At 40.1% G+C, this 26,251-nt stretch overlaps 1 protein-coding gene across 6 annotated transcripts in view; it reads left to right on the top strand.

Annotated features, from left to right (window-relative positions):
- Positions 1–7,396, top strand: part of LOC126196252 (putative tRNA (cytidine(32)/guanosine(34)-2'-O)-methyltransferase) — a 74,626-nt gene extending 67,230 nt beyond the window's left edge. For 5 of the 6 annotated variants that reach the window (XM_049934552.1, XM_049934549.1, XM_049934550.1 and 2 more), the window contains exons 6-7: positions 3,650–3,833; positions 6,157–6,453. In XM_049934552.1, coding sequence (XP_049790509.1) covers positions 3,650–3,810 — 161 coding nt within the window. In that variant the 3' untranslated portion in view covers positions 3,811–3,833; positions 6,157–6,453. Of the gene's footprint in view, positions 1–3,649; positions 3,834–6,156; positions 6,454–6,533 lie in introns of those variants that run through there. The other variant, XR_007538793.1, reaches the window with a different exon arrangement.
- Positions 7,397–26,251: the final 18,855 nt, after the last annotated feature.

Raw genomic sequence — 26,251 nt, 5'->3', positions numbered from 1 at the left:
CTTTACAGACGAATGGAAAAACTAGTAGAAGCCGACCTCGGGGAAGATCAGTTTGGATTCCGTAGAAATACTGGGACACGTGAGGCAATACTGACCTTACGACTTATCTTAGAAGAAAGATTAAGGAAAGGCAAACCTACGTTTCTAGCATTTGTAGACTTAGAGAAAGCTTTTGACAATGTTGACTGGAATACTCTCTTTCAAATTCTAAAGGTGGCAGGGGTAAAATACAGGGAGCGAAAGGCTATTTACAATTTGTACAGAAACCAGATGGCAGTTATAAGAGTCGAGGGACATGAAAGGGAAGCAGTTGTTGGGAAGGGAGTAAGACAGGGTTGTAGCCTCTCCCCGATGTTATTCAATCTGTATATTGAGCAAGCAGTAAAGGAAACAAAAGAAAAATTCGGAGTAGGTATTAAAATCCATGGAGAAGAAATAAAAACTTTGAGGTTCGCCGATGACATTGTAATTCTGTCAGAGGCAGCAAAGGACTTGGAAGAGCAGTTGAATGGAATGGATGGTGTCTTGAAGGGAGGATATAAGATGAACATCAACAAAAGCAAAACGAGGATAATGGAATGTAGTCGAATTAAGTCGCGTGATGTTGAGGGTATTAGATTAGGAAATGAGACACTTAAAGTAGTAAAGGAGTTTTGCTATTTGGGGAGCAAAATAACTGATGATGGTCGAAGTAGAGAGGATATAAAATGTAGACTGGCAATGGCAAGGAAAGCGTTTCTGAAGAAGAGAAATTTGTTAACATCGAGTATAGATTTAAGTGTCAGGAAGTCATTTCTGAAAGTATTTGTATGGAGTGTAGCCATGTATGGAAGTGAAACATGGACGATAAATAGTTTGGACAAGAAGAGAATAGAAGCTTTCGAAATGTGGTGCTACAGAAGAATGCTGAAGATAAGATGGGTAGATCACATAACTAATGAGGAGGTACTGAACAGGATTGGGGAGAAGAGGAGTTTGTGGCACAACTTGACCAGAAGAAGGGATCGGTTGGTAGGACATGTTCTGAGGCATCAAGGGATCACCAATTTAGTATTGGAGGGCAGCGTGGAGGGTAAAAATCGTAGGGGGAGACCAAGAGATGCATACACTAAGCAGATTCAGAAGGATGTAGGTTGCAGTAGGTACTGGGAGATGAAGGAGCTTGCACAGGATAGAGTAGCATGGAGGGCTGCATCAAACCAGTCTCAGGACTGAAGACCACAACAACAACAGGCAGTAATCATTAACAAAATTTTACAAGGCTCTGTTATAAGTCCATTACTGTTTCATATGTGTGTTAGTGGCGTCCTGCAGTGGCTGCTTCTGCTTATTAATGTATAAATTAACACGTTCCACATCACTGATGGTGCTCTGTGAGGATGGTATATACAGAACACAGTGTGTAAATAAGTGAGTGGAATTGTATTATTTGGAAACTTACCGTATTTACTTGAATCTAAGCCGCACTTTTTTTTTTTTTTCGGTTTTTGTAATCCAAAAAACAGCCTGCAGCTTAGAATCGAGTGCAAAGTAAGCGGAAGTTCTGAAAAATTTGGTAGGTGCCGCCACAACTAACTTGCAGGCACAAAGATAAATACTGGCGCCAAAACGTCTGCGTCAGTAAATAAATTAAAAAAAAAAAAAAAAAAAAAAAAAGGTGGGAGACGAGCTTTTTTCTCCGCCCCGAGTTTCGACCACTGCATTTTCATACATTATCCAACGAAGTAAATACAAATTCCGTATTGTTCATTTTCGAATGTTGCAGCATTTCAATGTACTATGAAAGTCCGACTGGCAAGACTGTTTGGGATGTTTACCAATATGGCCAACTCTACGGTCTGAATTTTTTCCTACCTGTGAGAAGAGATGGTTGCTAATAGGAACTTTTATAAATTGTGAATCACATGCAGTATTCTCTTCACCACAAGAATAATTCGAATATAACATTTTGCCATGTATTTGTTTCGTGTTTGTTGCTACCTCATTTAAATCCTGTCTGCCTAATAAACTATGAAACTAGAGTGAGACAACAGCAAATGCGGAAGAATATACATATCATGTCATGTTTATATTTGTATTATTCGTATGCCTAATAGTGATACAGTCAGAAATGAAGCACGGCAATTGGCTAGATTTTTAAATCTAAGATGACTCTTAATTTCTGCACAGAATGTAATGTACTAAAGAGGCGTCTGCAAAGATTTTCAAACGGAGAAAAATTTTCGCTAAACTCTCGTTCAGAACATCTTCTATCATACGCAGTCTATTATGTGGTTCTTGTCAGTCTCTTGCCATTGTTTCGCTAATGAGACGATTCCTCTCTCTTTTTTTTTTTTTTAATTAAAATTGTAAGTGGCGGTGGCGCGCACAATAGCAAGCCATGCCGTGAGCGGCGACAGGCCGTAAACACTCATTGTAATAATTCCTGTTCCATGTAGGCATTACCAAATCTGCTCTTGGTCAAACTGTTTCAGCTGCAATGACACCAAATATTTAAGACTGTTAGCTTCATATATCATTTTCAACCTTGGTATCCATCTGCTTTGTCGATGGAAATTAATGAGCAATGTGTAGTGCACCCTTTTGATTCCTTTTTCTTATATGTTTCTGCTATCCATTATATGCTTCTGAAAATAGAAAAAGGAAACTGTTATATCTGCAAGTTGCTGGATACCGGGGCACATGTCAGAAGATTGGAGAGAAACAGTGACAGTGAAAGGTGGGAAGACCGCCTGTGGATGGAACTCAAACCCATGCCGGAGTCGAGCAACCGGACTGATCAAACACTGGACCTGACACAACAAGAGCAAGTCAGCAGCAACCTATTAAACAATGAAATGCAACGAACCTTCAACACAATGCTGCCAACAGGTCAAGTAAGAGCCACAATCCGAATAAAGACCAGAGAGGAAATCCAATATCTAAGCAAAGTCGTCAATGAGTAGTCAGTAGTATGGTGGAGATAGTAATGAATACTATCAGCGGTCAAGGTGCAGCGGTATTAATGCCGACCCTGAGGGACACTATTGGCCGGTGTGTTCATGTGGCGAGACAGTGGCACATTCAGTGCCGTCTATTGTCCATTGAGATCCATTTATTCTAGCGGACACCATCTACCGTCCATTGAGATCCATTTATTCTAGTGGGTATTCAATTTCTTCATGGCCCAACACCTGAGAAACATTGCTTAAAAAGTAACTGAAGAAGTACTTCAAATGAAATTTTATATGTGAATGACACACAGTTTCTGACGAGATTGAAATGCGTAAGTATCAGTACATTATTTCAAGGTATTTGAGACATGGAAATATGTGGTGGAACACTTTGATAAACCGCCGAACAGGGGAAATTGTGAGAAATGTCCTCCCAAAAGGTGTCAAGAAAAACTATTTAGCTGTTATTAAAGTGGACTGAAAGACATCAGTAATATTTCCTGACACAGTGTGTCTGTAAGTTAATGATTTAGTGTGAGAACTAACTATTTAAAATTGTGTATATTTTTACTATCCAGACATACTTTCCTCTAAGGCATAGCGAGCTAAGATGGCACCTTTTTATTATTGTTATTAATAGTATTATTAATATATTGTGACAGTTGTATCACTAAACAAAGTAAATTTTCTTTCACTTATTAAAATTTCCATTACAGAGGCTTACATACTGTGCAGGAACTACACACCACCTGAAGGCTACAAACCAACTATGCTAAATCCATTACTTACACAAACAGATTGTGACTTCAGGTCTCTCACTGAAGTTAACCGTGCTATTGTTCCTTTTCTAAGCTGTGGAGATTTGAATCTGTACTGATAGACATCACTCACTGGCAGAAGGTGAGTTGCATAAATAGATTTTTTATCTTCTGTAGTTGCTGCTTATAATGTTGTACCTGATCAGAAAATTATTTTGTCAGTAGATGGCATTAAGAGCATTCCCTGGTTGTAAAATAAGATATGTTATAAAACCAGCTACCAACCATTAACTGTATGATAACTCTCTTCAACACAATTTATTGCTTCTTACAAGGAAGATAGGAATACCGCAGTCAGTCACAATACGAATGTTTTTTTTATTATCCTTGCATATTCAGATTTCAGCTATAAATAGCCATCTTCAGTGCATTTGAGAGAGTTATAACACAGCAAACTCCCAGTAATACATGTCAATGACCACTACATATACGCACAGGCAGTAGGAAACTGACCAAGCACCTCAATTTCTTACTGCTGTACATCTATAAAGTCGAATGGTGACATGTACTGCTGGGAGTTTGTTTTATTACAACTCACCTACACGCACTGAAGGTGGCAATTTATAGGTGAAATCTTGATAAGCGAGAATAATAATAATAATAATAATAATAAAACAGTGCTGTATTCCTATCTTTCCTTATAATAATATACAGTCACTGTGCACAGTGGTTCCTGTGGAGTCAGAGTTGCTTATTGTTTCTTATTATTATCGGTTTTGAACACTTTCTTCATCCTCTGATGAGTGCATTGTATGTAAATGATGAATTGTTAATAAATTGTTGAATGATTTTAAAGCCGTGGTCCCAACACAAAAGCATTGCATTGTGTTACGGGCATAAAAATGTTGGAATTCAAGGGAGGTGAATGCAATTACATTATCTGAAAGTTGTATGTTTGAGGTGCCTTCAAAAATGAGGATTTTTTCCAACTTCCTGCTAGTAACAGTAGAAGTGACCTGGGACATGCAGAACATGAAAGGGAAGTGAGAAAATGAATCAGTCACATGGAGCCCAGAAATGGCCCATAAGAATCTAGGTAGTTGTGCTCCCATTGTTCCACAGTACCAGCACAGGCAGAGAATTGCTTGGGAGACACAGGTTGGTGGGTTTGGCCTGCAGTTATTGATTATTCGCAGACAAGGTTCACAGTGCAGGTGTCAGTACTGGGGCAGAATGTGTGGTTGCGCCAAACACTTCATAGGCATTGTACAGGAGATGCAGCATTCTGGGTGGAAAAGAGGAAGTAAACATGACATGGCAGTGGTGTTCATCTGATATAGACAACAAAACTCCTTGATTTAGGTGTAGTTGATTTTTACCTTCAGTGCAGAAATTATATTAGCTGTGAATGTTACATGAGTTCTGAAAATGATAGTGCGTGACTATTATTTCAGCTTGTTGTACATATGTGCTTACAGGCTTCTTCCTCATGGGTACTGACCCACACTAGTGCCTGCATTACATGTTATATGAATTCTGGAACCTTTTTTGGTTTCGTAAGGTTAAGAGCTATTTTGTTTGCCATGAGTTACAGTTGGCATTTCTGATTTGTGGCCCTTAATGAGTATAGTTTTGTTAATAGCTGTTTATTGTCTTTGCTATATTATATGTATGTGTCAATTTGTTCTTATTCCTTAATTTGACCATCTGCTTTGTGTTGTGGACTTAAGGGAGGGAGGATGCCATTCACACCACAACATTGTAGTTTCCCATTCGTATTATGTTATTTTAATTCATTCTGTAACTTGTCAGTTCATTATCAGGGATACTGATTCAGCCAAGTTATAAATTAACAAAGATATCTAATGCCTTGCAAAGGTTACTGAAAATGCCATTGGTATAGGTATTTTATTTAGCTGTGTGATAACTTCATTTGTGAGGTTTTTGTAGATTAACTACAGAAACCAAACTTAGAGGTTATTATCATACTAATCTCTATAAAATGAGTCCAGTTTTTTGGACATACGGCAATGACCTTATCTTTGCTCTTGTAGATCTTACTATTACACATGTATGTGGTGTGCAAGCACAATTGAAACAGCTTAAGAAGCTTTCATCACAGCTCGAGAAATCTCGGGTTATTGTCAAGCTTTTGATCAACTTCTGTTGAAACTATCTCCATGATGTGTCTTTGCATTATTAATGCCTGTGTATTTTAATAATAAAATAATTGGGAAACAAGAACTATAATATCTAGCATGATGCACTTCTTGAAATCTGTTCCCATTTTCAAGTGTAACTATTTACATTGCTGTTTCATGTAATGTCTGTCTCTCTCTCTCTCTCTCTCTCTCACTCTGTGTGTGTGTGTGTGTGTGTGTGTGTGTGTGTGTGTGGTTTTTTCTGTAGGTGCATATGAGAATATGAGTAAATTTCTGAAACGTGTTTCCTTCTATGTTTCACAGAACTGTCAAATTTCAAGAAGAACTATAGCTTTTTCTTATGGCTACTTCATAATAGTGACAGTAGCGAAATGCATCAAACAAGAGAAGTCCAGGATGAAATAACAACAATATGGAAAGGATAGATTACTGCTCACCACATAGAGGGGGCAATGTGTCACAGACAGGTACAGTGAAAAAGACTGCTGAAGCACCTCTGTGTGGTGAGTAGCCATTAATTTTTGTTGCCAAATAAGGACATTTGTTTTGCAAGCTTTTACTTCGTGTAATAACGAATAAATATCACTTCAGTCAGTGTAATTGGTTTTTTATAATCTTTTTTTCTGAGTTTAAATGGACCCTCTAGAATCTTCTCTTACACCCAGTAATTTCTTTTGCAGCCAAATGAAGAATGACTTAACTGCAGTTGAAACTATACTTACTGGCTGCTTGTTACTTAAAGAACTTCAGTTGTGGGTGGTGCTAGAACTTTACATGGCCTCCAACAAACATTTACTAAGTGTTAATTACACTGATATAGTGTCAGTGGTTTTTGTTTCAGGTTGCAGTAGTTTATTCTGTGCAGAAACATAATGATTGAAATATATTACTTGTTTCTTAGAAAGGTATTTTACCTTGTAGTGTAAATTTTGTCAATACTTTGATGCAGCCGGCCAAAGTGGCCGTGCGGTTAAAGGCGCTGCAGTCTGGAACCGCAAGACCGCTACGGTCGCAGGTTCGAATCCTGCCTCGGGCATGGATGTTTGTGATGTCCTCAGGTTAGTTAGGTTTAATTAGTTCTAAGTTCTAGGGGACTAATGACCTCAGCAGTTGAGTCCCATAGTGCTCAGAGCCATTTGAACCATTTGAACTTTGATGCAGTAAGTGTACCCATGGAGAAAGTTCCAGAAAGCTTGCGGTTCTTGTGGTACAAATACAAATTCTTCCAACAAATCCATTTTGTAGTATTTGTATGCAATACAGCGATTGAGTGGGACTCACTCTGCCATTTCTTTTATTCACATCATGTGGCAGAATTATATTGAATGTGCCCAACGACTCAGACAGTGTTTGAATACATGAGGTTAACGGTTTGTGATATACTCTAAGTTCACTGCTGAATTATAAATTTTGAACATAATGGTGTAATTTCTTGTGAATTGACAGTGCAGCATGTTTTTCTGTAATCCTAAATGGTACCAAAACAAATGTGTGTTACACTTTTAATGACAAGTTGTGTTTGCAATAAAATGCATTTTAATGACCTTGTCTTAGCACAACATATGTCCTGCAATCCATCCAACTTAGCTAATTTTTCACTTTCAAGGAACATTAGTGGATAGTAATTGAAGCTGTCATGATAAAAAAGTATGCTTAATAGAACCTGAGATGCACTAACATTCCTAAATTCGTAGGAATACTGTGTTGTCTTTAATTAAGAGTACCCATAAGCTGAGAATTGCCCTTTGAATGTTAACTCATTACTCCTGGAAGGAAGAAAATTTGCAGCTTAACCCTTTGCACTCCGTAAGGCATACACAGGGCGGCTCCGCGCGCTCTTATTTACAGGGTGTTTCAAAAATGACCGGTATATTTGAAACGGCAATAAAAACTAAACGAGCAGCGATAGAAATACACCGTTTGTTGCAATATGCTTGGGACAACAGTACATTTTCAGGCGGACAAACTTTCGAAATTACAGTAGTTACAATTTTCAACAACAGATGGCGCTGCAAGTGATGTGAAGGATATAGAAGACAACGCAGTCTGTGGGTGCGCCATTCTGTACGTCGTCTTTCTGCTGTAAGCGTGTGCTGTTCACAACGTGCAAGTGTGCTGTAGACAACATGGTTTATTCCTTAGAACAGAGGATTTTTCTGGTGTTGGAATTCCACCGCCTAGAACACAGTGTTGTTGCAACAAGACGAAGTTTTCAACGGAGGTTTAATGTAACCAAAGGACCGAAAAGCGATACAATAAAGGATCTGTTTGAAAAATTTCAACGGACTGGGAACGTGACGGATGAACGTGCTGGAAAGGTAGGGCGACCGCGTACGGCAACCACAGAGGGCAACGCGCAGCTAGTGCAGCAGGTGATCCAACAGCGGCCTCGGGTTTCCGTTCGCCGTGTTGCAGCTGCGGTCCAAATGACGCCAACGTCCACGTATGGTAAGAACCAATACTCTAACAAAGGATATTACTGTATCCTGCTACTGCAGAATAATACTGCAACAACAAAACATGAACAGGAGAAAAAAAAAGAAAGAAAATAAAAGTAAAGTTGCCAAGGAAATGCGCCGTATACAACAACAAAACAGTGCTCATACAAGCGTCTGCCAACAGCAAAGTGTGTCAAAGGCTTTAGGAAGACTATGCAATGCTTTGAAACAACAAATTGCCTCCGATGAGCGTGATGTGACAACTGTTTAAATTAGATTCCCTTGCGAGCGGGCTCTTGCGCATGCGCAGTTGAATCGTGTATGAGTAGTACCAAGGTTACTAAATAATAAGGTTGGGCAGTAAGCGCTCTGCTCTGCCATTGGCTGGCCTACTGACGTCAGCGTGGAAGCAAGCGCTCACAAGCAGATGACACGGCATGCGCGTTTACGTCAAGTTTTTGGCGGAAGATTTTGTTTATACCAGAATTGATATGTCTAAACTGCTTTTCTGCTGCTAAAATATTACAGTTAAAACTGATGAGTTATATTCTTTCGCAGCTTATGCCTCACACATCGGTAAAATATCAGATCACAACCACACGGACACACACTTGAAATTCGAAACCTCGGCTCAAATAAATCAGAAACTATTCATTTAATCGCATTGAAATGAATTTACTTAAGATCTTGAAGTTGTACACACTTGTTTGTAAGGACAGCATTCCTTCTTTCTAAAGCCGCTATAGTATTCATCAAAGTAACTTTATCTGTGTCTGAAAAAAAAAAAACTGTCATCGGTGCATGTGCTCTTATTACGATGTTTCTTATTTGGTGACAGCTTTTCCAGAGTTTCCAGGGATCTCTTATGTAGTTCTCGTTTCTTATACCGTTTGGTTCTATCTTCTGTTGCGGGTGACACATTGACAGTCGCACTACTGCACGGCAAATTGCACGAAGGAACTGCATCTGGCTTGAGCATTTTTTTTCGGGGCAAATTAAGCAATTCAGACTGTAAATCCCTTAAGTAATCTGTTTCTGCGAAATGGCGAGAACATATTCGTGCATGCGCAACATTTACACTGTCTTTCCTACAACATTTCGACAACCATAGTTTTTGTAATGTTTCATTACGCGGGAAACTGTGATACATTACATCAGTTCCCTTTCTGCTCCGGTTGTAAGAAAAACAGCCCGTAACAGCACAGCCTGGCATTGTAAAAATTAATTTTCTCACTCACTTGTAGATTCTCCAATAAGAATTTCACAGGACGAACCATAGACTATAGAGCTGGCGAACACAATGTTGATCCCGCTGTCCACTATCGCTAACTATTTCAATTCCGAATCAAATATTAATTACAGCAAAAACCGTTAACACTCCCGAATTCCGAATATTTCCGCTGTTGACTGAGTACCTCAGAAGAAAGAACTCAATCAAAATACTCCTTCAAACACAAAACAACATAAGAAAAACAATCACACACAATTTGAACTGTGTACTGTTCGGCACAGCTCCTTCCACCGTGACGTCATGTGCACAACTGAGAAAACACGTTGCTTTCTGCGCATAGCTTTCTGCGCCCCCCTGAGTAGTACCAAGGTTACTAAATAGTACCTTCTCCCGATTCTCATTACAGATGTGTGGCTGGGCGCCACTACTTAATATTGCCCCATTTCAGAAATTAGTAAATCTGGGGCTGATGCACAGAGCAGTCTGAGTTGTGGTGGGGAGGTGGGTCGTCTCCACGTGACCGTTTAGTGATTTTGTTGTTTCCTCTTCATTTATTGCTCTCACGTTAAATGATAACAAAACGGATTTTTGTGGCGGGGAGCTATCAAATGAATTAAAATACGTTCGCGTGATTACGGAAGGCTAAAATATGTTATTAGTTTTAGATTTTATTACCACCTTTCTGACAGTCAAACATTAATCGCCTTACAGAACAGTGAAGTTATTTTCGCCGGTTTGCTAAAGAGATTTGGCTTTCATTAATCTTTTCTGTTGAGGCAGTCAATTTATTTGAAACGAAGTGTTTAATTTCACACTATTAACTAGTTTCAGCTGTTCGCTGCATTTTAAGTGCACGTATGGCATTATGTCATAATAAAGAACCAAACACGAGATAATACAGCACTGGTACTCCAAGAAAATTTGCATACGAATGTGCATTTTAAGCTGAATTATGCGTTTTATTATGGTTCACGAAATTCCGATGCTCTTGAAGTGTCCTCTGATATCTTGTTTCTTTTATGACATAATGTAAGATCTTTTACTGTTTTACACGTACGACCATATGGGCTTCCTGCGACATCGTAGCTGCACAAGCGCGGTTACGCTTGTTATCTGGTGCTCTCTTGCAACTGCTGAAACAAACCTATTTCTAACAGGTCGCAGGAAAATATTGCGAATGGTGGTTTGAAAAGCGTTACATTTGAAGGAGATTTCCTTTTACGTAAGATGAGCTATGTGCGAGAATGTACGATGAATTTCTTAAATCAAAGTGTTTGACTCTCATTTAAAAATCGACTCTTTGAGGACGACCATTTAGAAGAATTTCGAGCCCATAAGATCAGACATTTATGTCGTTATTAAAAATTTTACTGGCACATTTGTGTGATGTATCTTGAAGTGTAATAAGCGCAAAAAAGATCAACATTTTATGTGGAAGCTTAGCTTCTCTTCCAGCATATTAATCTTCGAGACCAATGTTATAGGTGAATGCTATGTATATTAATTTAAACCATTAACTTTTCTTACTTGTGTGTTCGCGCTACTTAAGAGTGATCTTGCTATTGGCTGACTACATCACGTGTCCTATGCTGTCATCAGCTGTCGAGATCACGTGACATGAGCTATGACTGGCTTACAAAGGTGCATCGCAATCTCGATTTCAATGCTTTGGAAAGTGACATGCAGTGTTGGGTGGAATTCGATTATTTATACCTTCGTAATACGAAAATATGCAGCTTCATTTGCTATATCCTGTATGGTTTCTTTTGTGTTGTCTGCATTTTTCAGAGTACAGACAAGCATATCACTGAATCCAATAGTTTTAATTTCTTTGCTATCATATGGTAATGTGCTACAGGACACTGTAAGTACCAAACGAAAATTACGCAATTTTTCTTGGAATAAAAGCTGGAGGTGACACTAAAATGACACCATTTCCCTTCCAATGCGTGCTTGTATTCAAATAAAATGGACGAAAACCCTTCAAGCTCTATGAGTGCTACATTGCTTACAGCATCAGGTCAGTATTTTTCTTTTCTTCTTGTGTAGGTGTAGAGTATGACTGATTTTTGAGGAGCAGAGAACATAATGGCACCCTGGCCAAGTGGTCAAGTGCACTGACTGGCAATTTGTTGGACAGGGTTTGATTCCTGCTGCTACCATAATTTCATTTTATTATTATTGTTATTATTTTGTTTCATTACTTTCTAAAGTATTAATTATAAAATATTATTAATATTGTTATTAATTATAAAATATTAATATTGTTATTAATTATAAAATATTTGAACAGTTCAATTTAAATATGTAAAATTAATATATTCAATTTAGTTACTATTATTACCCATGTAAGTCAAAAGGGGATAGGACACCACATTGTAGCACTTTGGTAAAATTTTGAATGAATCGCCACTGCTTGTAACAATGAAATTTGACTGTGTTTGACTGCTCTTCTCATACTCTCTCTCTCTGTATTTTAGTATTCACTTCATTATTATTATTATTATTATTATTATTATTATTGTTCACTTTCTCCTTCATTTACAGTACTTTGGGTTGCTTTATGTTGATTTTATGTAATAAACAACTTCATAAATTATAAAATTGTATATATGCTTGTAGATAAATTTCCAGACCCTCAGCCGTCAGCAGGGTGTATTTCTGATACTTTGCTCATTATCGAATGTCATTCAACTGAAACCGCAATCCTAACATTTAATTGTAAGTATAGCGATCATTCACATATGTATACGATTTAGTAGGATGATTCTGTCTATGCATACTTGTCGTGACGGTGGCCTGTGGCCAACTAGTGAAGTAATACTTAATATGTGTTGGACAGCTTTTGTGGTCAATTGGAAATCTGAGAAGATGCAATATGGGCGTGTGTTTGCTCTGGGCCATTATTCCTTCCCATGTATACTGCTTCTTCACATTTCGTGTCTTTATTTAGTTTCGAGAACATTGATTGTGCTGTGTGCATCCAGCAGGTGGAAGACATGCCTGCTGGTTCTCTAGACATGAGAAACACCTTATTTGACTTTGTAAATTACAGGGATAGTTTTGAATCTGTTACATCACCGACATCGATATTCGCGAATGGAAATATCAGTTTCCTCCATTTTCTTTTTTCGAGTTTCCACGTAAAGACTTTTCCAGAAGGTGTAAGTTTCCCTCTGCTGGGCATTTGTGATGGTGGCGGTGCACTTCGCTGGACATCAGAAAATAATGAGACCTGAGTGCAGTTGAATGTGAAAAACTATAACAATTTTGCTCATAAAACTAAGTGAAAATGGACTTTGTCTATTTTCATGGAAATAGGAGATTTATTATCGCCACAAATATTTTTTCAATACTTGCTTTATTATAGTAGGCTAGTTGTTGTTAAATAATTGAGCGCAGAATGTCGGCAAGTCCCCTACGAGAGCACCGCCCCTGCTGAAGTGTCCTACGTGACATTAAACAAAAGAGTTTTCCACCCCAGAACGAAAGGCGTTAGGGACCTGTCTAGTCTGACAGTGGCGCCACCTAGTCATTAGGAACAGCTGCGCCACTATACTTTAGACGACCAAGATGCATTTGGGGAAAGCTGCCCTTTTATCTCCTAGTTAACTATACCTGCTTTTGTGTTGGTGAAGCGCAATCGTATTGATGCGCGCAGCAGCCAGCACGGGCCACGAGGCTTTCGGCTGAGTAGCTCCATCCCTTAGGTTGAGATTGTACATGGAGGGGAATGCACGTTGAACTACAGTCTTTTAGGACAATGATTTTCCCCAGTACATGTGACACATTATGACCCATTCAATATGAGTGCTGGTTTCTTTCGCGACTATTTCGAAGTGTAATTATAACTGTGATGCATTTTTTCCATCAGCATGTATTGGCTTCGGTTAGCTGGGCTGTAGGGTGATGTTTAGTAGGCGTGTGTAGTGAACTCTGACATCAAACAGGGCTAGATGTTATATGCTTTCTGGTAACACACTTCTTTTTTAAACTACTCTCTGTCAAACAACAGCATCTAGTCAGTTGAATGTCTTTCCCGCCAAAAAGAATAAGGATTGTACCTTACACCCCAGCCTTTTCCCCTCTAGCTTGTAGGTGTAGGGTAGAGTTTGAGTTTTTCTGTTGCTGGTTTCGAGTGGTATTGCAAGATTTTTTTCCCAGCAGGATAACACGAGTTGCATGGTATTGCCAGTTTTTGTGGCGTATTTCTGTCCTTGTGAAGCACTATGCATATAATTGTGTAATTAAATATGATATTTGTGATTAATTACTTAACTAGGATCAATATTTGCATAAGTTTGGAGTGGTATTGCGACATTTTTTTCCAGCAGGATAACACTAGATGTATGGTGTAGTCAGTTTTTGGGATATATCGCGAATTTAGGCCATCCTTGCGCAGCAATATGTATGTAGTTGTGTAAAGAGGACCGATCTTTGTGATTAATTATGTAATTAGGATGGATATTTGCGTCAGTTTCCCGAGAAAAATAAATAAAGTACACAACAAATCCATACCTTCCTTAAGACTGGACATAGTCATTTCTTTCGCACATGTCGGAACACAAAGACGTACTTCATAAGCCTGATGCTCAAGGCAAACCTATCACACATGCCCTACTACTAAGTATAATAATTCGTCAATAACCGATTTCCGACAAAACGAAATTATACTGACCAAAAATCAATGTGTCTCACAAGTTTTCTTGTAAGTGGTACTACTGTGTCCTAGAAAGAGAGGCATAATTACTTTACAAACAATAGCGTGTTATAAAACACAAACATATTACCATCACAAGCAGTCTTGGTTCAGCATGTGCGTACAAGTATCCATGTTAAAAGCTATACCCGCTTTATAAATCGAGGAATGTCATTGCCCCTGAATGACGTGGTTTTTTTCCAGACAAATACCATGACACTGAATGTAGACATCGATTGCCGGAGTGTATAGTATCAGACCGACAGTGCGGTTACACGTCGCCGACAGTGCAACCTCGTAATAAAATTACCAAATTTTGAAAGTGATTCAGCTAAGGAGTGTGGTATGAAACCGGTATTTGCAAATCCCTCACGACGCCGCCGCTAGGTATTTCTCCAGTATTTGTAATGCATTGTGCCTCGATACCATGTCAGAGGTTCAGTGATATATCGACTGGGTTATATGCGATGGTAGACTGAAATCACAAACAGTAGTAGATGATGTGCTGATTGAGCTCATAAGAAATGTACTCTAGCGTTTCAGATCTCTAGCGCTACGCTTTCGGTAGAAATGCTGTCTGGGATTTGCAATCAAGTCTTTCCCTTCAAGCACATATCTTTGTTGGATCCTATGGAGAAGTCATTTATTGATTACAGCCACTAATGAATCATATTTCGGGCACACTCATATCTCTAAACACGTTACCTTTCTCGAACCTATCTGCTACAGTAAAATTCTAGCCTCTTTTTATGTAGTCCCTACACATCTTGCCTCGCTGCCATTTCTCCATCTTTGTGCATGTGATCGTTCCAATTTAAGTCGGAACTGAGGAGGAGTCTGAGAAAACTATATCTGCCACCTTCTGCAACCCATGTAGAAACAGGCTAAGCTGCGTCAGGACTGTGTTTTGACCATTCGATGAAAACTGGAACTGGGAGAAGGATGAGGATTTTTACTACTGCACTGTGGTGCATTCCCAAACTATATACAAGTACTACAGATCCGCGCCCAGTCACATCTATCTCCCCAACATGATATCTTTGTTATCTGTACCACCCAACAGAGAAAAATTACGAACTATAAAAGCTCCACCAATTTCATCTGATAGAGAACTCGATAAGATTTTTACTGCGTCTCTCTCCTCTCATATATCGAAAACATATACTACATGCAAGCCGGCATTGTGCACATGTGATGATCCTATTAAATATACAGGTATTGATCAACTGCACAGACCACTTTAAAGTTTCATCACCTTTACTGAAGGAGGATGATAGTATCCCGTGGACTATACTGTAAGTCGTAAGGGACGCTCCCTATGACCTGTCTTGTTGTTTCAAACGTCTTTTTTTTTCTGCTGTAACACACTTTGTACACTGCCATACTATTTTTTTTCTGCCTCGACTTCGAGGTTTGTGCCAGGTTCTAAACTGCTATTAACACGTTCTGATCCATGGCCTCTTGCAGAAAACTAGATGTTGCACGTTGTAAAATTATGTTGTTACTACTGCTACCATAACACACCACACACACAGTGGATGTTTTTAAATAGAAGTCAGTTACAACATAAGGAAACTGGAAGAGTTTTGAGGCATTGTGGAAAGTTTCCAAACTACAGTCCAAAGGTGATTGACAAGCTCTACAAACTCTTTCTCCAACTCAAACAAGCATTGTCAGTCAATCATAATGTCGTAATCAACAGCATGCCAGTGGACGGATCGGATGGAAAAGACACCGTCAATACACTGAAATAATAACCATTACAGCTGATAGTGCGAACAATTTTAGCAAATTTACAGTAATATCAACACCGATCAATCAAGCGACAGCATGTTTACCAGTTTCAGTATCGTAGCTAAACAACCCTTTCTCCACTTTGCGAGTATCATTGCGAATGTAGATAGGTGACTGTGCAGTATGCCCATTCATTGTTAATTGTCGAACACATACATCATCAATGTATACCAGACAGTGCTCTACATATTTCTAACACCTCAAGCATAGAGCTTAATTTACGATTTATCTCTTTATGCTGATTGGAGTCACAGAGCATTCTCACAGTCTTGGGATAAAATTAGAAACTGAAAGACCCCCTCACACTCACATTGACCAACCCCCCTGCAGTGCCGTTACCGATTTAATCTGCAGCTGACCAGAAGTAGACCTCTGCATTCCACGTCTCGTGAATGAATGGAGCTTGCTGAGTCCTCAGAAGTGCACAAGATGTCCCGAGATGCGCCCATGTCCAGGAGGTTTTCACTCCTTATCGATGTTTAGCAACAGATTTGAGTGTTGTGATGTAGTACGAGACAGTTAATAAGAACAATAAATGGTTGATTTTTATGCGTGATGGAGCTCCAGACGGATGGAGTTCGAAGCATTTTTATGTAGCTCAACCAAGCTATCAATTTTAAAGTATTATTACAGAGTCTAGGTTCAGTACCTGGAAGGTACTGGTAAGAGAGCTTAAACACACACACTCCTAAGGCAACAACCTTCCGCACTTAAAACAGGCTATAATGTTAGATCACTTGAGTTTCCGACCTATCAGTCGTATGGAATGCAGTGCCGTTAATATTCCAATGTAAGAAATATATTTCAAGCGCATGACACATATCCTTCTTCCCAGTCTCTCTGCAATAAACTATGTTATCAAACCGTAAAACGAAAAAGCTACTTCCTTAAAAAATCGGCATTGTGTTATACGAGCACAGTATAGCTTTCCAGAGATGTATAGCACCCACTTTTCAAATCCAGTCATGGTTCAGATATTGTTCTATGCATGCACCAGTCCTATATAAAATGATCATTAGTAACGGAGAATACTTATTACAAGGAAACAGATAAACGCGTAGCAGCTGCATCCAACATGTGAAATTACAAGTCATTCCGCCACTAACTGTGTAAAAGGCACATCTGTCAGCCAGATGTGTACACGGGGATTGCAGTGCCTCACAAACACCTATCGCTAACTTAGAATCATCTTAGTTATTAAGTTGAAGTCTTAACTTTACACCCAAGATGCGACAGGGGGATGGAGTACATCGCATAAATTATATTTCGTTTAGAGGAATGTGTCATGTTTCATCACACACGAGATGGGAGTCCTCTGATGACCGAGAGGTTTTGCCGTTAATGATCGCAAGTAGACAGTGCTCTAAATCACATGCAGAACACGTGATTGTATGCAAGTCCAACGCAGGCTATGTCATGCGACTGATGGATCCTGACAGAACAGTGGGAAAATTGACCTGCAGCAACTTGTCTCTCTCTAGAATGCATCATTAGTCTACCATTAAATCGTACCTCATTACAGCTCCATCTCAATCCATCACCCCATCCACTCTCTGTTATCCTTTAACGCAGATGCAGATGCATGTAAGTTTAGAGGCGGATTGTTCTCTGTCTTCCTTAAAAGTGTCTTAATACATTTGGGGTGACACTTTCTTCACCCCAATACTGACGACGGTCCATATCTTTGGGGGGGGGGGGGGGAGGAATGTTCTGGTGTAACCACAAGTGCTAGAACGAATGTGAGGAATGCAAGAGAAGAGGAGGTCGTGAAATGACGTCGGCCGATAACGCGCTGACCAGCACTTCAGCGCGATAGGAGTGGTGCCTAGCTGAAGTGAATATAAGTGCGAGTTCTGCCAGCCTCAGCTGGAAATTAGTGGACAGTATTCGCAGAGTATTAACACAGCCTAGCAGAGAATGCTACTAGAACAGTTATTAGTGATCCATATCCGTTGCTTGTTTGGACATCGTCTATGGCAAAGAACATTACTTTTCGCATCTCGCCCATCACTTGTGACACCTTTTTAAATACAAGTTAAGTATTTCCGACACGTTTTATTGAAATAAAACTACTAATGATATTTGCTTGAATTGTTGTATAGCATTCTGAGAACGCAGCATCCTTTAGGCATCTTATACGAGACGAGTGGGCAGGACCCCACACAAACAACCATCCTAAGGTTTATGTAAGCGATTTCAGTATCCACTGACAGTGAATGCATTTGTGTTGTTATTAACACCAAATCAAGTTACTTACGTTTCTGTACTAAACAGTTATGTTTTTGTATGTCATTTCGTAAGTTGCATTTCCTTGAGATCGTAATACTGATTCATACTTGATTACTATATACGTTACTTTTCGTAATGTAAGCCACACTGGAAGAGGTAATTAAGCTCTCAGAGTGTGATATGTTTCCATAATGTGTTACTTGTTGTTTTACTGTTTTTATTGATTTATGTTTTATACCAAAACAAATGTTATTAGTATTTCATTTCCACCATCTATATGGGGATGGTTTTAAAATAGTAACTGAATGTACTTTACTGTTTAAGGATGCCATTGTAACTGTATGTAACACTACTGCATTTTATTTTTTAAATATTTTTAAAATGGAGTGTAAAAGTGACAATCATACCAAGGTTACGTGCATGGAAATGTAACCAACAAGCTCAGTTTAACTGTCTGTTATCTGTAATAGCAATGTGGTAACATGTGCGATTTGATTTACGATGAGTCACCATGACAGCTACTATTGGTATGTAAATCTATGTTCCATAAGATGAAGTATTTGTGATCTGATTTTAATTTGTCTTAGAAATGTTCAGCAGTGTTCTGGTATCTGTTTTATTTCTATTAATTACTCAACAGGGCTTGTATTTTTATGAATGAAGTCGCTTAGGACATTAGATTTCTTGAACTGGATCTGATTTTAGCTCAGTTTATCAGTGGGGACTTCGATTATTTTTTGTTACTGATTGACACTTGGGATTAATACATCTTGTTTCAAGTAGACTTCTGTTTATTTGTGTTAGTGTGAACTTCTGAGTTCAATTAATTTTTAAGCTGTGAGCACTGCCTGTTTTCCAGTCATTTGTTTATGTAGTATGTTTGGTAACCATTTTATTGGGGGGAGGGGTCCTCAAGTTAAATTTCAAATTCACTTAATCATGTAGCATTGTATCACCAGCATATGAATCATATTGTGAATTTATGAACACTGTACTTCATTTGTTAAGCTTAACCAGTTGTATTTGGGTTATATTATTCTGATTGGATATACCTACAAACAACCTCACATTAATTTGTTTTTCTGATTAATGTATAGGAAATAAGTTAGTATTTTATTTTTATTTAATAAGTGATAAATATTAAAAGAGAACCACTTATCCACATAGTAGACAATGAGAACCAATTGCATCTCAGCCATTTCACCTCAGTAATTCTTATTCATATTGCCACACATTCGATCTTAATCTAAGAGTGGTGTCCAAGCAGTTTTACATCAATGCATGATGACAAGTATGACTGTTCCTTATATATTTTCTTAATAAAAGTTGCTGTTCCCTTCCTATTTTGTTAAAAATTGCTATCCTGACTATCCTGATGGCTTGAAAAAGTGTTGTGTCTTCAAACATCTCATGTAGATGTAAGCCATACTAGTTGTGTATGTTGGTATGAGCGTGTCTAAGCACATCTTGTAAAATGTAATGCATTATTTAAATACTGTGGAAAATGTAATGACAACTTACATATTATTTAAACTGAGCATTGATATGTCTCAGATATTTTTGTTCTGGTACTGACAATACCTTTAACGCCACCTTGTTGCAAAAGATACACTCCTGGAAATGGAAAAAAGAACACATTGACACCGGTGTGTCAGACCCACCATACTTGCTCCGGACACTGCGAGAGGGCTGTACAAGCAATGATCACACGCACGGCACAGCGGACACACCAGGAACCGCGGTGTTGGCCGTCGAATGGCGCTAGCTGCGCAGCATTTGTGCACCGCCGCCGTCAGTGTCAGCCAGTTTGCCGTGGCATACGGAGCTCCATCGCAGTCTTTAACACTGGTAGCATGCCGCGACAGCGTGGACGTGAACCGTATGTGCAGTTGACGGACTTTGAGCGAGGGTGTATAGTGGGCATGCGGGAGGCCGGGTGGACGTACCGCCGAATTGCTCAACACGTGGGGCGTGAGGTCTCCACAGTACATCGATGTTGTCGCCAGTGGTCGGCGGAAGGTGCACGTGCCCGTCGACCTGGGACCGGACCACAGCGACGCACGGATGCACGCCAAGACCGTAGGATCCTACGCAGTGCCGTAGGGGACCACACCGCCACTTCCCAGCAAATTAGGGACACTGTTGCTCCTGGGGTATCGGCGAGGACCATTCGCAACCGTCTCCATGAAGCTGGGCTACGGTCCCGCACACCGTTAGGCCGTCTTCCGCTCACGCCCCAACATCGTGCAGCCTGCCTCCAGTGGTGTCGCGACAGGCGTGAATGGAGGGACGAATGGAGACGTGTCGTCTTCAGCGATGGGAGTCGCTTCTGCCTTGGTGCCAATGATGGTCGTATGCGTGTTTGGCGCCGTGCAGGTGAGCGCCACAATCAGGACTGCATACGACCGAGGCACACAGGGCCGACACCCGGCATCATGGTGTGGGGAGCGATCTCCTACACTAGCCGTACACCACTGGTGATCGTCGAGGGGACACTGAATAGTGCACGGTACATCCAAACCGTCATCGAACCCATCGTTCTACCATTCCTAGACCGGCAAGGGAACTTGCTGTTCCAACAGGACAATGCACGTCCGCATGTATCCCGTGCCACCCAACGTGCTCTAGAAGGTGTAAGTCAACTACCCTGGCCAGCAAGATCTCCGGATCTGTCCCCCATTGAGCATGTTTGGGACTGGATGAAGCGTTGTCTCACGCGGTCTGCACGTCCAGCACGAACGCTGGTCCAACTGAGGCGCCAGGTGGAAATGGCATGGCAAGCCGTTCCACAGGACTACATCCAGCATCTCTACGATCGTCTCCATGGGAGAATAGCAGCCTGCATTGCTGCGAAAGGTGGATATACACTGTACTAGTGCCGACATTGTGAATGCTCTGTTGCCTGTGTCTATGTGCCTGTGGTTCTGTCAGTGTGATCATGTGATGTATCTGACCCCAGGAATGTGTCAATAAAGTTTCCCCTTCCTGGGACAATGAATTCACGGTGTTCTTATTTCAATTTCCAGGAGTGTATTTACTTTCCAACATGCTGTTTGGCATGAGCCAGTTTGGCCCTGATGATTAGCAGGAATGTTTACAACTGGCTAGATACTCTTTATCGATTAAGGCATGTTACTGAAACAATTGCATTGTTGCATAGAAGAATGTTCTCTGCCTTGTCTTATGGTGTATTATATACCAAAGATGTGATGACACTGATACCAAAAGTCTAATAAAGAATGAAAAATAAAAGACATGTTTGGCCATCAAGACAACATTAACTTATTATTGCCAATCATGGCTGCGGATCCCCTAAAGGACTTATTATCTAAAGTAATAAATTAAAATTGTCTTAGATATTAAGATAGAACAAAATTAAGTAAACTAAAAAGTAAATGATACACTGACAATGAATATGTGTAAATCATATGTATGTAAGAAATGATACAAGCTACAAGAGCAGTAGTAATTAAAAAAAAGATGTGAGGAAGCCAGCCAGGAAGGTAAATGGAACAGCCAACAGCCGGCCTTGACATAATGAGGCAGACAGAAGAACAGACAACAGCATGCCAGAGGTGGGATTCCTATGGTGGATGTTAGACGTGTGGTAGTGGCAGTGAATGGCAGAAGCATTGGCATCGTAGCACAGTTTTTTTCTTCCAATTAAAGACGGTGTGCATGTAGTGATTTGAGTGGTAGTGTGGACATGCAGTTGTGCACACGTTAAAAAACAGATTCCGAATGCACAGACAGTTTGAAACATCTGCAGCAAGATTAGTGTTCATTCCCTTGTTGCATAAAACTGTGAAGTAACTCGTGGCAATAGTATGAAGCCTGTAGCATGCTGAGGGACTTTTTTCAAATCACGTACAGTTGGCTTCAACACCTTTTCCAGTAGGTATTGCTTCATGTATGCACAGTGGAATGTGCAAGTACCTTAATACACAACCGCTATTTATGGAACAATTGACTGGACATTGCCAGCAGTGTTGAATGAGTACAGTAGTACTACCAACCCACTTGTGTCTGTCGTAGCTGGTAATTCGCCTCAAAATTCAGTGTTAAAGTGCCTTTCCAGTGTGCAGAAAGGACAGACGTCGAAAGGTAAGGTGTTCGTGGTGATGCAGTATGCAGTAGTCACTGTCGCCAAGGGTGCCCTCTCTCAAGATGGCCAAGCAATGAGTGACATCCATCAGACTGGAAGAAGCAGACACTTTCCCAGTCGATCGACATTTAGTGCATCAATTACGCAGATAATTCTTCATAACTGACTTCAAACCTGACCAATTTTTAATACTTAAAAAATCTGCTTTTAACTGCTACTCTGGCAAATAGCCTAACCACTGGGATACTTCCTCGTTTTTCCTTATCTTAGCAGTTAGAGTACTCTATATTTGTTTGCATTATGTGATTCCACATTTTCTCAAGCCTGAAGACTGTTTTTCCATGCTGAAACTGTTGGCGTTGCTAATTATCCAGCCAAACTGAGCGGTGTGGAGTACATGGTCCCAACATCATTCCAAAATTAATGACATGTAATTATTTTCTGACAGCTAAACAGTTATTTGGTTAGCTGTTTCCTGTGACTGCGTGAAGGTGGAAGTAAGTAGCAAACACATTGTGGCTTGGATGCCAAGCCTTTGCCTCGCGCCTCTATAGAAAGCAAATGTCATCTACACCAGGGCACTGGTGGCATTGTGTTGGCCGAAATTGCGAGCATATACATCATCTATGTGATAATGCAAACAATCTAAAATTAATAAACTTTTGAATCCAAATAAAGTACAGAATTGCAAGCTTTCATGCCCTTAGCCATGTAGATCGCTACTCTGCAGATAATAATGTAAGAGATCTATGTCGAAAGACGGACAGAATCTTGGCAGAATCACAATAAAGTCCGCCATTTTAGAAATCTGATCATCCAGGACAGAGCAGCCAGAACCGACAGTAAAAATTTCACTCAGCGTCTACCACAGGTGCATCGAACCTGTTACTTTCGATTTCTGGATAGTGATATAACCTGGCATTTTTGCGTCACACCTCTCTGCAGTTGGCACTGACAGTGCTATACCTCTCGAATTTTTTGTGCATTCTCTCTGCACCACCTATGTAGTTCTTGCATGTTGCTCATGATCAAAGATAGAACATACAAAACTACTGAACTTGTGAAGATTTCAGCGACTAGCTGATTTCAGTACAAGTGTCCCTACCATAGGACACATAGTCTCTAAATTTTCAGAGTCAACCTCACAGCAGGTAGATGTCGACCACTCGCAACACTTAAAGGTAAAACACAGACTCTCCGGACACAGCAGTATTAGGACAGAGAGGGAAAGATGTAGGACAGCATCAAACCACCCCAAGACTTTCTTCAGCACTTTGCCTGACACGAGGTCCATTCTGCTGGACGCACTCCCAGACACGAACGTTATGTGTTAGTTGTTTAAAAAAAATTGACAAAAGTGGGACTGAGAGATCCTGCAGGGTCTTACTTAAAAACTCGCATGTCCAGAAATAAAGTAGCATACTGTTTGTGGTTGGCACTATTTTCTAAAGCCAACCGAAATGGACTTAACTAAAGAAAACATTATGTCTCATTTACTAACGAATTCTGAAGAAACTTCGCAGATCTGTTCAGTTGCCTTTACCTGACCAGCTGTAAACTCCAACTATTTCTCAGCAGAGGTATCCTTCCATTCATGGCATTATCCTTCACACAAAGGAACCTATCCAAAGACTACTGCCATCTTGGTGAAAAATTAATACCAAGTGGGAATACCTGATATTAAGGTCAGAACAGAGGAAAGGTCGTTACAGAAGGGCAAACTGCAGAGGCAAGTGCTCTATAGTGACAGATCTGACAGGTGTATTAACTTATCTCAGATTTACTACACATGTTCGCCCTACAAAAATCGAAAAAAAAAATCCACTATTGTCTGAAAAACTACTGATTACTGCAAAATGTTCACATTATTTTCAAACATTAATCTGAGCAAAGAATAAGCTAGAATTTGGACTCCAAAGAAAGAAGACTATGTTTAGCGATTTCTTTCAATGTGATGGACAAAATTACAGGTTTTGAGATCATCCCTGCCATTCAATCAAGCTTACGTAAATAAATTGTCATGAAAGCGTGTATTACAAACATTTCAGGTACATGAAATAACATTACAGAATATGGCCTTTCAAGCCCTTTGTTCAGAAGTCGGAAAGAACACAATTATTTCACATTCAGCAACAACATGCTATTATTCAAGAGGATGCTGCTGTTTTGTACACCTCTGCAGGTCCCGTTTGACCAATATGATGCTAAAATGCACTGGCATTTGTGGAACATAAAAAAGAAATTGTGAGAGCATGTCTTGTAACAGAAGCTCCTAATGTCTCGTAGCAGAGAATACTATAAGTTACATGCACAGGTTTGTGTGAAGTTTTGCCACCTGTACTGGAGGAAGACCATATCCCACAGACTATCAGTCACAAGAGAGGGTTCCTGTGTTATTCTTTCGTAAATAGTTTGAGACATTTGTCTTCATCTAAAACACATCCAAGCAGTGTATGACTACAGCTTAGTACACCACCCTACAATTAGTTCTTCTACCGTGACCTCGACATCCATGTCAGGTTCTAAACCAACATTAACATGTTTTGATCATTGGTACTCACAGAAATCTGGACATCACATTGTGTAAACTGTGCTGCTCCCACAACACACAGTATGGTAGAAATAAAATACACAGGCAGTGTTTCTTACTGACAAAAATGTGGGAGACATTGCAACCTATGGAAACTGGAAGAGTTTGTGGTATTGTGGCGCGTCTCTAACAGCTGTCACGAGCTAATGATTTACACATTTAATCTCATCTTCCATAGTGATGGAATGCTGTGAAGTGTTTCCTTCAGTTTAGAAATCTAGTTGAACTTACGAGGGCTTAAGTCAGGGGAGAGCAGTAGGTGGTATAGCACTTAGCAGTCCCATCAGCCAAATAAATCAGGAACAGCTTGCACTGTACATGCTTGAGCAGTGTCCTGCAAAACACTAGTCAGGTCCTGCAGAAAGTGGCATCACTTCTGTGTGTACGCTGTTTATTTTTGGAACACAACCTACGACCAACTTAGAGACAAAAGTGATGACACTTTGTGCAAGACCTGACCATCATTTTGCAGGACAATGCTTGAGCATGTGTAATGCAAGCTGCTACTGATTTGTTTGCCTGATGGGGCTGATAAGTGCTATACCACCTACTCCACTCCCCTGACATAAGCCCTCGTAAGTTCAACTCGATTTCTAAACTGAAGGAAATACTTCACACCATTCGCTTCGGAACTGCTACAAATTCACCAGGCAATAGCCTGCGCCGCTCGAACTGTCGACACAACTGGCACTGCTAAGAGTATCCTTCGACTTCCACATCGCTGGTAACGGGTTATACACAATGCTGCTGACTACATTGAAGGTCAGTAAAACTTGGAAACATATCTATTTTGTGCGTGCTGTCAATAAATAGTTGCCACTATTAAAGTTCCAACCCTCGCATTACAAGAAGTGGTATGACTGGTTAAAGTTGGCATTTAGATAGAACGTAGTTTTTACCTGTTTGTTCCCATCAGATCACTGAACGTAAGTGGTGTTGGGATGGGCTAGCATTTGGATGGGTGATTATCTGATCTGCCAAGAGCTGTTGGCAAACAGAGTGCACTCAGCGCTTGTGAGGCAAACTGAGGAACTACTTGATCGAGATGTAGCAGCTCTGGTCTCGTAACCTGACTGGGATAGCGGTGTGCTGACCACATGTCCCTCTATATCCGCATCCAATGACTCCTGTGGGCTGAGGATGACACGGCGGTCGGTCGGTACTGTTCGGTCTTCATGGCCTGTTTGGGCAGAGTTTAGTTTTGGATATTATTAAATAATGACGAGGAGTGCTCTCAAACGTTATAAATGACTCTACAGATGCTGATATGTATTGGTATTTCAAAGGTCTGAAACGAATGTAATGCTGCTGT

This window comes from Schistocerca nitens, chromosome 1, assembly GCF_023898315.1.
Source record: "Schistocerca nitens isolate TAMUIC-IGC-003100 chromosome 1, iqSchNite1.1, whole genome shotgun sequence".
In the NCBI taxonomy this organism is placed as follows: domain Eukaryota; kingdom Metazoa; phylum Arthropoda; class Insecta; order Orthoptera; family Acrididae; genus Schistocerca; species Schistocerca nitens.
Note: the sequence above shows the minus strand (reverse complement) of the source record. Positions and strands in the feature narration are given on the sequence as shown.